The sequence below is a fragment of the Rhea pennata genome, chromosome 10, assembly GCF_028389875.1.
Source record: "Rhea pennata isolate bPtePen1 chromosome 10, bPtePen1.pri, whole genome shotgun sequence".
Lineage (NCBI taxonomy): Eukaryota > Metazoa > Chordata > Aves > Rheiformes > Rheidae > Rhea > Rhea pennata.
The window spans coordinates 15,279,763-15,292,386 of NC_084672.1; the positions used below are offsets into that span (position 1 = coordinate 15,279,763).

General features: G+C 41.8%; 1 protein-coding gene across 1 annotated transcript; it reads right to left on the reverse strand.

Moving 5' to 3' along the window:
* Positions 1-680: 680 nt before the first annotated feature.
* PYGO1 (pygopus family PHD finger 1) lies at positions 681-11,386 on the reverse strand. Its single transcript, XM_062583522.1, has 3 exons — positions 11,270-11,386; positions 6,692-6,777; positions 681-4,895 (listed from the first exon to the last, which is right to left on the reverse strand). The coding sequence occupies exons 1-3, from the start codon at positions 11,316-11,318 to the stop codon at positions 3,774-3,776; spliced, it is 1,257 nt and encodes a 418-aa protein (XP_062439506.1). The 5' UTR covers positions 11,319-11,386; the 3' UTR covers positions 681-3,773.
* Between the last annotated feature and the right edge of the window lie 1,238 nt (positions 11,387-12,624).

Genomic DNA, 12,624 nt, shown 5'->3' on the forward strand with positions numbered 1-12,624 from the left:
CAGCCCAAAATACAATAACAAAATTATATCCTTGTTTTAAATAGAGCAAACTTATCGTATTACCTTTTACTTCTTTAGTATCTTTCATCTCAAGATCTCAAATAATAACTAAGCCTCTAAACACCGTTGGGAAGTAAACATTAATCCAGTCTTACAAAAGAACAGACTGAGGCACAAACAGTTAACCTGTCCGCCTCAAGCTGCACAAGGGATCAGTAAAACAGTGAGAAACAGGATTTTTGATATCTATTTTCTAGCCTATAAGCAGCACTGCCACTCACTGACACTAATAACAAAATGAGTATTTTAAAAGGGTAAATTACATATTTTCTCATTTAAAACTGGTCTCCAGCAAAAAGCAAGTTTGCCAGTATTAAGGGCTGTTCAATCCAGTTTATAGCCGTTTATTTCAGCCTAGGGAGAAAAGGGGGTGGCAGTATAGGCTATACTTCCAAGCATGACAGAGAGCTGTTTAAAAAGGACACAGGCATTTTCCACAAGTATATTCAAGTTTGTAAGATTTACAAAATCTTTGCAATATTTTGGTGTGTAGCACCAGTGCAGTCTAAGTCACTTAGAACGAAAGAATCACATGATAGTTCAATACAAATTGTTTCATGTAGAGTATACAAAAACTTCACCTATTCTAATCAGCCCGCCCTCCCTCCCTCCCACCCTTCTATAACTAATTTCTATTTCTACCCAGCTGACATTTTCCTATTACCTTACTATAAGACATGATTGCTGTTTTTCCTGTGCATACTTGAACTACTACTAGTCAATACATCCAGAGAAAAAATGAAGTGTAATTCTCCCTCTAGGTAAAGAATCCAGGTATACCAAGAGCATATCAGTAGGGCAAGCATACTGGCTAGATAACCTTTTGAGATCCTATTCAGTCATATTTCTATGATCAATGTTGTAAGAGTTTTTGTTTTATTTGATATTTTAAAATTGGCATTTACTAATGCCTTCAATATTTAAGTTAATATATTCAGAAAATTCACTGGGTTACAAACCCAACATAGTACCAGTTTAGAAAAACTGAAGTAATTTGTTAGAATAACTTTCACAAATACAATTTAGGCCTTATAATTATATTCCAGTAAATTTTAAGTTCATAAGAACACTATATGTGTATTCTAATGTCTTGCTAACTAATATAGAAAACACTTGCCTCACTTGACATAGAATTGATTGAAAAGATTTCAAGAAATACATAGCTATTTTAAATATAGTGTCTGCTCCAAAATCTTAAAACATTAATTGAACTTCTGAGAACAAATGCCCTGAAACATCTTCTCATGTTAGGAATGGGCAGCAGGGGTATAGGGTATTGTGAATAGCGTGCTTAGATAATAGTATCATCACCAGATCTTCTGGTGAATTTCCAAACACGGAGACAAAATTCTGATTTGATTCACATTGCTGTAATTCGGAACCAACTCCTTAAGCTTCACTGTGCAAGCTGTTAAAATAGAAATAATTTTATTTCCCACAGGAGCAAACTTACCTAAACAAGGTTTAGTTTAGCTTCTACTTTAGATATCAAGAGGAAATTCTAACAGAAGTCAAATAGTTACAAGGAAAACTACTGAAGATATTTCTTCAGGAGTTTGTGTGGGTTTTTTCTTTTTAAATTTAACACCCCTAACAAAACAAAACTAAGTATAATCTCTGTACTAAACAAAGCAAATAGCGCTGAAAAGAGAAGCCCTGAACCTGCATTACACTTTCTTTACATCTCCATACAGGAAATCCTCAAGATATGAATTGTCTCATTCACACCTTGGACATTATTTCCTCTTTCCTGATGAGAGGTAAGACACAAACAAGGGGGATACTGCACTTAATGTTTCCTTGGCAAAAGATGGTATATAAAACTTGTCAGTATTAAAATAAAAGGGTTATGTATATCTGCAGAAAGAGAAATGCATCTCCCAGGAAAGTTTATTACTAAAGTAGAGCCAATTTAATTCAAACACAATGGTGAACTGGCAAGCACCTCTTATTTTTCATTTATTAGTATATAAAAGTAGCTTTTATGATAAGGTACACACACACATTTGTATTCTATATAGGTTCTTACATTACTCATCACCACAGATCTGAACACCTTTTATCACATTAAGGAATGTGACTAGTACCTGTAATGCTTGCCATATGATTTAGTTTTCAAATGACTGTCAATTAAAACTTTCCATCAGTGGTGCATATTATTAGCAGAGTCTGTTATCAGAGTACCACCTTTTATTAAGTAAAAAGAAACAAATAACACCTTTTCTCTACATAAAAATCTCATTTGCAATTGCATATACAACTTTACCAAACTAGCTGCTTAAGCTAAAATGTTCAAGGCTAGATGCTCATCCATATTAACAAAAACAAAACAAACAAAAAGGACCCAAAGAAAACACAGTTATTTGAGATCAAGAATAAGATCAAATTACCCATATTAAAAGAGAATTCTTACAATCACACATGAAGCTCTAGTGCCATTCATGCTTTTTAGTAGGATTTCAAGTTTAGCAAAGAAGCTAAACTTTTGATTATTCACTCCTGATAGGCAGTGAACTCGCATCTCGTAATGTGAGTTGTATTTTTCTTCAACCAAGACTTTTCTTGTTTTTTCCAAAAACTGAAATACTGGCTGAGGCAGTGGTGCGATTTCAGTTTTAAGACTTTGCTGGCCAAATTATCTTGCAGTTCAGTTTGTGCTGAGCACACTCCTTTCCTTCACACCCTTCTTCATGCCAGGTGGACTGTGTAAGCTCAGAATGACTGAAGCCCTAGGAGATGGGCAGGACTTTCTCTGCAGTAGTTCATTCACAATTATTGGGCAGCACCAAGGCTGGAGACTAGAACTATCAATGAGAAAGGAGCAGGGGTGCATGACTCGACAATGACAACAGAAACAGAGACTGTATCCTGATGTATATGCTTAAGATAAATGAATTAAGAGGTTACGTAGGCAACCCTAGTTTTGGTATTCTCTAGATTTAAAGCATTGGACTTTGCAATCTTGATCTTTTCTGACTTTTTAAATGACAAGATATTTTTTAAACCATTTCTAAGTAGTGCAAGACCTTGCAGGAGTCCTCAGCAATTAAGTATTTGCTGAGAAGTCAAAGAGCTCATTGCCTTTTCAAGGAAATATAAAGGTGTGAGAGTTAGTGGGCTTCATTCTGTTGCTAGGCATGAAGTTAAATTTAAAAATGGTGTTAATGAATTGTTTAAAAAGGAAGATTCAGTTATTTGGCATACTAAGTCCTCTATTTATCCCTAAATTTAAAAAAAATATTAGTACGGCATATTCCTCCATGTCACCTCTACTACCTTCAAAGAAAGATTAGCAAGAATATCAGTAATGGACAATCACCAATAATAATAATAAAAGTAACGAGCACCTGCAAGTATAGTACCATCAAAACTGAGCACTAAATGCTAGTCCTAGTTCACACACTAACACCAGTGAATAGGAGCTATTCACGTAGGCAAGTTTCTGCCTTCAACAAAATTTTGAATGCACATCCTCCTTCTGCTCGGATGTCAATTGTTTTACAAGATCAAGTGTTTCTTGTTTCTGATTAAACAATAGAATGCTTGCACATCTAAGAGTGCCAAAACTGAGATGCAAGTTTGAGTGAAAACAGATTAAGGAAAAAAAGATAATAATAATAAAACAGAACTGATTGTCTGCAGAAAGTAAAATACCCAATTTGTAATCAAACCTTTGTAAGAAGTATTTCAGCCACTACCACCAATTCATGTTGTTAGCCATCCGTATTCAATGCAGGTGGTCCTGCAGTTTCTCTAGTGCGCATTAACTGGACATCCTTGTCAGCCATACATGTATCACAACCCCAAACTGCTGATGCTTCTGCTGTAAGAAGGCCATAAGCTGACTCAGTCATACCTGTGCAGATTCGATGAAACCATTTTTGACAAGAGGCTTCACATAAGATGGCATCCTGGTCATCGTTAACTTCATGTGTACAAATTCCACATGGGTAGACTGGTTCAGAGGATGAGTGACCATGACGACTGGGATGAAGGGGCGTTTTGTTGTTCTTTTCAGAGTTGCATCCTTCAGCGCTACCTCGCGGCTGGCGGGACTTACTCTGAGTCCCATTTGAATGGCCAGCATTAGCATTATCAGCACTATTAGAATGGCTGTTATCCTGATTTACCACATTGTTTCGAGTAACATTTTTTAGGTCACTGTTACCTTGACTCACAATGTCCTCTGTCCTGTGATGATGCTGATGAGTAGCAGTGTTCTGGCTGGATGCTTTGCTTGCACCTTGACTAAAGTCTTGCTTTTGTGCTGATGATTTTGTCTGGTTGTAAGTGCTTGGTGGAGGAACAAAAGAATGGTTTGAATCTAGCTGAGAATTTGGGAAATTTGGATTATTTCCAGGACCAAAGTTAGATGGCACATCAGGGTGAGGTATCTGACTAGTTTGACCAAAGTTCTCAGCAGGATTTGGTCTGAAATGTTGACTAGGAATACTGACATTTTGATTTATCTGCCCACCACTATAAGGTGGCTGATTCCCAAAACCTGGGTTATCATGTGGACCGAAGCTGAAAGAGTGGGGTCGACTGAAACCCATTCCCACAGGATTTTGAGGAAGGGGGTGTGGCTGATTTCTGAGAGAGTAAGAACCACCATATGGTGAGGACACTCTGGGCAGCATGTGAGGTGGCATTCTGAAAGTGTTATAGCCCCCAAAACCAGGATAACCAGGATTACTAAAATACGGATTTCCTGAAGGAAGTGGTTTATAAGACACAGTGTTATAGTTGTCATCAAATGGATTTGCAGCTACAAGGTGGTCAGAGCTTGGATTCGGTGGTGGAGCATATTCAGATGGAGGAGGAAACGACGATCCCTAAAAATATTTTAAATACAACATTTTAATCAGTTCTAATATGTCCCTGCAAGACGACCAACCACAAAGGTCCTGGATTAGCAGCACTACTGCTGAGAGAACCATTCAGCTGTTATGTAAAGCTCACCACTGTACCCTGCCAGGCTATCTGAAATTTCAGTGGGGAGGCAAGAGAGGAGTTTGGGCCCCAGATTAACAATGATTCATAGTTATGTCAGTATTTTAAGGATTGTGCAGTTGCACAAACATGCTGTTGAAGATACTACTTAATGTATAACTTGTGTTTCTTCATCTTTCACTAACAAATGAGGAAACAGAAAATAATGTGTTACTTAAACATACATGCACAAAACATTTCAAATGCTTTAAAGAGCAGATTTGGAACATTTTTAGTTTCGTTTGGGGATCAATTTACTGAACATATAACCTCCTAAGAAAATCCACTTCTATGAGGAAATACAGACTTAGAAACACTGATGTTACTATATACCACCCCCCCCCCCCAAAAAAAGAAAAGTATATAGGAGTCTGCATATGGGAATTTTCTACCTTCTATGTACCAGACGAAGGTGCTCCCTATGCCTTTGAACATTCAGTGATTGTCAGGATGGTCTGGAATGTATCATCAGTAGGTATAAAAATACAAGGAATTTTGGTTACAAGGAATAAACACATGTTTTGGAGCTCAGAGGCCACTTAAATATCATCTGAGTGGCTATACAACAGAAGCTCATTCTAGACTAGCTTGTGGGGAACGTCTAGCCAGTTCACTGTCACCTTTGTCCCTGATGCTAACTGTACTCATATAATACGCATTTCACCCTAAGTGCTGATAGCAAAAGACTGAAGAAACATTTTTCCCCTATGTTTCTACTGTTCTGCAAGTTTTGAACATGGTAAGAAGAGTCAAGAAACGGATCTGTGTTCTCTTTGCAGTTACCATCGCTCCAGAGCAGCAAAAGAGAGATCTGAAAGCCTGAAATTATCTCAGAGCAGGTTTCACCACAACTATTTTAGAACAAACCAAAAATTAAGAAAACAGATCCACATCTAAATGGAATCTGGAAAAGCCTAACAGAAAGTGATTGTTTGATGTAAGTAAATAAAATTACTCTCATTGGGCAGTACAAAATTAACAGACTCTCTCAATCATAAAGCTGAATGAACAAAAAAGAAAATTCTGCATTATCGGTCTCTAATTGCTTTAGATGTTTTGTATCTAGGCTTCCTTTTCTGGAAATAGCAACTATATAGAATGTCAACTATGTAGACATTCACTGGAAAGGAGCCGAACCTGCAGCACAGCTTTTGCTTGAAAAGCACTAGGAGAATATGCCAAAAGTTTTGTCAAAACATTAATAAACTGTACAGATCCATTAGCCATATTAGCCATTACATATATAGGAGTAAGGGTAAGAAGAAAAGTAGTCTTATGGCAGCTAATCATTTTACAGAGATGTCTACCAATGGCCACGAAGTCATTAAAATAAAGTCTGTCTCAGAATCAAATCCATATGGTCAAATACAGTCATTTCAGTCTCACTGTGCTCCTCCCTTCATAGGGCTTTGGCAATCTACAGAGGCCTAAAATAACTTTGGTGAGCATAACTAGGATTATAAAGTTTCATAAAAATGACAAGAAAATGGTGATTTGAACTTAGCATTTACATAAACTATATTTGAGTAATGCTTCTATTTGTGAGAATGGACTGTTATTCTGAACAGTGAGATAGTCATATTAGCAACCAACATCCAAGTACACTATTAAGAAATCAAAAGAACCGGAGACAATTTACCTGTGTATTTGCTTTGCGCTTTTTCTTATCAGGGCTTCCAAGCTGTACTCCTGGTCCTCCTAACCCATCCAATCCACTGTCACCACCTATAAAATTTCAATCAATGCAATACTGCATTAAATTTCCTCACAGACTATTTTAAATCTTCGTCTGTCACATCAACAGACGGCCATTACAAATACTGAGCTTTTATTAACTCTGCTGCCTTGCATTACCAGCTCTCAAGGAGCATACCTGGAGGTAAAAGGTAGCATATTTCATATACAGCTGACACCATTAGGACTCTAACATCCAATTCACAATCATTGCAGTTAGAATAAATATTTCCATTTACTTTATGTTCATCAGTCCGTCAACTCTTAACATCTCTTCTTCACTAGTCAGAAATATTTCTTATTTGCATAAAACTTTCCATGCCTAAGATTCTCCACCTTACACAGACATGGCATTCATCACCCTCATTCTACCAACCCACAACAGTATGTCACAATATGCCGAGAAGGAAAAAGCAAACAGCAGCAGATCTATGAAAGAAAACCACTGAAAACTTGCCATATTGTTTAGACAGATCTCCAGTTTATCAGATCTAAATTTCTTTAAATGCAAGACTTCATCAAACAAAAAGACACCTGCCAAAAATAATGAGACAGTTGCACTTAAATCCTGCCCTCCTGTGCAGAAAACTCAGAGTAATAATTAAGCACCGCTGCTCTGGCACAGAAAGAGATAAAGAATGCTCATTTTACAGATCACTTGATTTTACTTGGAGCAATACAAAGAAATATCTATCCTTGACATGATACTCATCTCCATCTTTCAAAAGAAAGAGACAAACTCCCAAAGTTGTGTAAGTCATGATTTTCAATTTTAAAAATCTAGTAAGACTACAGAGAAAAAGAAGAGATTCTAATACATTCCTCATTACCCTGGTAGGTTTGCCTTTGCGGGGTTCAAGCCAATTTGCCTTCATTTGGGAATGCAAAGATGACCCCCTGAGACAAAGTATGAAAATCACTTTCAGACGACATGAAAGCAACACATTTTAAGATATTAACATCATCACGTTAATAAACTGTATGTGATTATAGTTTTCTCTGGGCCTATTAAAATAATAGCTTCTTTACTTTAAAAAGATTTTTATACAGAAAAACTATTCTTTGTTACTGAGAACAGTAAAAAGTCAGTAACATAACCTAAAAAAACGTAGTATTATTTGTTTAAAACTCATATTGAAAACACAAGTCAAATGTTACCAAGATACATGCTGCTGCACACATGGGTTTCTCTTTACTACCAAAAAGAGCCTGAAGATAACTGTGAATTATGGATAGTATTACACAAAGAAGCATAATGTGTAACATTAAACAGCTCTACATTAGACAAGTATTCCCAGTAGATAGTTAAACCAACTTTAGGACTGTTCAGTGAAGTAACATCAGATCTCCCACACAGAGGAAAACTAGACCTATCATATACAAACTAAAATATCCAAGAGTTATTTCAAATACTGCTGATGAAAGGAGGCCTGTAACTACTATTGAGATAGATTTTCACTCCTAGTATTCCTCCCCTACACACTTCTTTTTGTTGTTGTTTGGGGTGGGAGGGGGGAAGAATGAAGAGGTTTCAGGGAAATTACCAGTCCTACCTGCAATAAAAATCCAGCTCTGCCTCTACTTCAGTAAATTCTGTTTAGCTTTGGCTGTTGCTGTTAAAATTTAATCTCATTTTTTATATGTGTAATTCCCAAAGCATTTCATTACGCATTCAGAAGATAAATGGACATCCCAAATCAATAGTTATCATTACTGGCAAATTTTAAGCCTGAATTTCAAAGACCATGGCACAAAGTCTTGACCATGTTCCAAAAAAAAATTCATGTTTGAGCATAAGGTATCACAGTACAACCTACCACCAGGGTAACTGGGGATTACTCTGAAACAGAAGTCCTTTTTGCCTTGCTTTAGAATGCAAAACTCTGCATATATTTTAGAGTGCTATGAAGCACTGCAACCCCACTAATATAGATAAATAATCACAAGTAAAGTTATATACAAATGTCCCTTAACTTTCAACCTGATAAGTAATAATCATCTGCTTGATAAACTCTTAGCTCTAAACTGTCCCCACACTCTCCATCAGCTTGTTTTCTAGGATTCTTCACTTCATGTAGTTGTGAAGACGGGGATTCACAGTACTGTCCCTTTGAAGTTTTCTCCTGTTCCCTTAACTCTGTACTGTTGATAGCAAAATATTACAAATATATAAGTTTCTTATAATTAAATTCTACAGCTTGTAACACAAAAATTAGTAAGTTTACAATCAAGTACAATGCTGAGGACAATATGAAAGTGCACACTGTTTCCTATTACTATATCTTAAAACTTTAATAAAATTATGTATACATTTATTCTAATATTTATATGCATACATATTTGAAGGATCAGATCTCAAAGAATTTCAGTGATAATTCCCAGTGATTTCTGTATGGATTACTTACATGGGTAAAGCCACTCCTAAGCCTAGGTTTGCAGGACTAGGTCCTATATCTGAAAACGAACAAAGCTTTCGTATTTTCAATTCTCACTGTGTGAGGCCAATGATTTAAGTTAGCCCTATGATGTTAGGTTTTCCCTATGGATTTTATAATGATTTAATTTATACATGAAAGGAAATTGAATGTTAGTCCTAGCATACCTCCAAAAAAGAGTGAATAAGGGTTATTTTCATGCAGCCAAAATAAACTTTTCTGAAAGTCACTTTTGGTACCTACCACAGAGACTTTTCATTGAAATAGGTACTGAGCATTTTAGAATGTTGTGATATTTGCACTAACTGAGCAAAAAAAATATTTTATCATCTGAAACTAGTTTTCCAGGAAAAAGAAATATGTTCTTTTTATCTGAAAGATCGTGTGTGTATATATATATATATATATATATATATATGAATTTAGAGATACAAATGTGTATTGAGTAACTATTCCTCTTTTACATTATGGCTATTTCAGCCATTTGAGTTTGTGAAGTTCTGTGATAAATCCAATATTCTCTTCAATTTCACATATGCATATAAACAAGATAGACATTTCCAGTTTTAGTCAGGAGAACTGAAGTTTGCAGCTTAGTTTACACATGAACAGATGATGATTTTTCATATATGCTGTGAATAAACAGTCGACTTAGATAAAGCACAGTCGAAAAAGACTATGGCACCCATCCTGTAAAAACCTTGAGAGGGATTTGTCAGCAAGTATGAATCTAAGTAAGAATGTTTTCCCAAGATATATAAATGGCCAATTATACTTTCTTTTACAGACAGTAAACTAAAAGGAGTCTAATTTTAACCAGGTTTAGTAAGCCTATTCTGTGGCCTTGATCCTGTAAACAGTTTTGATATTAAGCAGTAATCTCATTGAACTCAATGGGTAACTCAGGCATGTGAAACTCTTGATGTGCTTAAATATTTCCAGAATCAGGGCTTGAGAGTGCAGGAGTTTAATGAATCCCAGTCTCCTTTGTAACACTGCTGCATGTTTTCATTCTCCCATTCTCAAGGTTGCAAACCAGCTGTTACTAGATTAGTTTTAGAAAAGTGAACTGCAAAGCAATGGCAGTATGCATAGCAGAATCCTCACCTTTCCCCACTTAACCCAACCATAAAAAGCTTAAAACATCACGAACAATAGAATTCCAGGGGTAAAGCGGGAGCTGAGAAAAAGAGAAGCAATAAATACCAGGTTTTATCATTTTGTCACAATTTTCACCCAACTAAGAAACCGACCATCTTCCATTATTTCATTCAGAGATACATTTCTGCTTTTGATCATTGTAAGGATACAACTACCATAGTTGCTACTGCCCTTTAAAGTCCGTTGTGCAGCTAAAATCAGGAGAGATATCGCGTATCAGCCCTTTTCCCGATGCATTTCAAAGAAATGCATACTCCAGAGCTCACTAGAGCCTTACAACAGCACCATTAATAAAAGGGGAGGGGGGGAGGGAGGGTAAAATTTGCGGGTGGCAAGAAGAAAAAAGGGAACCCCGACTAAAATCAAAAGCTAGACAAACATTCAAGGGTGAAGGAGTGAAAACCCAAGTGTAATTTATGGGCTCTGCATCAAAACCACCTCGGACATGTGGCACAGCCGCCGTATTCCCTTGCACCAACAGTATGCACGCTGCATACTAATAGGCAGCACCTCCCGAAAAACAAAACGGCGGTCAGCACGCAGCCGCCCGGCCCCGCGCCCTGGCCGAACCCGAACCCGAACCGACGCCCGAGTTTGGCATTTCGAGGCCCGGCGGCGGGCGCCGCGGGCCGGGCCGGGCCCCGCCGTGCAAACTTAGCGCGGCTGCAGCGCGCCCGGCCCCGCCGCCGCCGCGGGGACCGGCCCGCGCCGCGCCGCGCCGCGCCGCTCCGCGCGGGGGGCAGCGGCCGGCCGCGGGGCGCCCCGGCGGCGGCGGGCGGCGGCGCTCGGGGCCGGGCGGTGCGCGCACCCCGCGGCGCGGCGCGGCCAGCCCTCCTCCCCCTCCCGCCGGGTGTTAGGCCCCGGCGGCCGCCCCGGCCTCCCGGTACCTCGGGATCTCTTCAGCGCGATGGGGTCCTTCTCCTGTTCCGCTGACATTACAGACCGCGGCGCATGGCTCCCAGGGCGGCAGGAATCGGGGCTCTTTGATGCTGCTGCCGCCGCCGCCGCCGGCCCGCACCCCGCCCCCGCCGCCCCCGCCTCCTCCGCCGCCGCCGCCCGCTGCTGCCGTAGCCGCCGCCGCCCCAGCCGCGGAGCCGCCAGACTTTGCAAAGTTTGGGAGCGGGAGGGCGCCGCGGCGGCCCTGCGCGGCGGCGCCCGGGCAAGGGGCTCCGCGCCGAGCGGCGGGCCGCGGCCGGCGCCGCCTGAGGGCTGCGCGGGGGCCCGCGGGGCGCCGCGCGGGACCCCGCCGGCTGCGGGCTCCCGCCTCGCTCGGCTCCCGCCGCCGGGGCTGCCAGGCGCCGCGGCCCCGCACAGCGCCCCCTGCGGCGGCCCGCGCCGCTCACCGCGCCGGCCCGGGCCCCGGGCGCAGCCGCCGCTCCCAGCCGGCTGCCCGCGGGGCGGCCCGCGCCCTCCGCCGCGCGGCCATGGAGCGGCCCCTGCCGCGGCGCTCCCGGCCCGCGCCGCCCCTCAGGCGGCCGCGCGGAACAAAGGCGGCGGCGCCGCGGCCCTCCGAGCGGCCGCCCCGGTCCTCGCCGGCGGCGGGAGCGGCGCGCGGCGCGGCCGGCCGTTGGGCGCGCGCGGCCGGCCGTGGGGCGGGGGGAGGGGCGGGGGCGAGGGCGAGGCGCCCCGCGCGAGGCCGCGCGCCGCCGCCGCGGGCCGCCGCGCCGCCCGGTCCCTCCCCAAAGCCGAGGAGAGAGGTCAGTCGCCTCCGACATCGCTGTAATTCTGTGGAAACACGTGGGTTTCCCCCAGTTTTCTGTCTCCCCAGATGGCTGCCGTGCAGCGGTATTAGGTGCGAGGCGTGTGCGGGCCGCCCTGAAGGGTCGCCACGTCCGGCCCGCGCCGCCGCCTCGCCTCCCTTCAGAGCTCGGGGAGGAAACGCTGTGCCCATGTCGCTGCTGTGTTAACAGATAACTTCTGACTACCGTGCGAATACGCCCCAAATTTTCACTCGCACGGTTTTACCACCAGAGAATACGCGGGGGAGGCTTCGAAGGACGCGTGCCCTTGTTAGAGTGCTGGGTACTGGCTTCACAGAGCCCACAAACCAAAGCGGTCAGAAGAACAGTGGGGAGGATGGTCCGGTCCTAGAACAAAAATGAGAAAACTGGGTTTGCAAGGGCTCAGGAGCGATTTAGCTAGTTAAGTTTGTAACGGGTACAGAAAAAAAAGTCTCCTCTTGTGCTACCCAGTAACAAAAGAACACTTCAGCAGAATAATGGCAAATTCAGGCAGGAGAAAA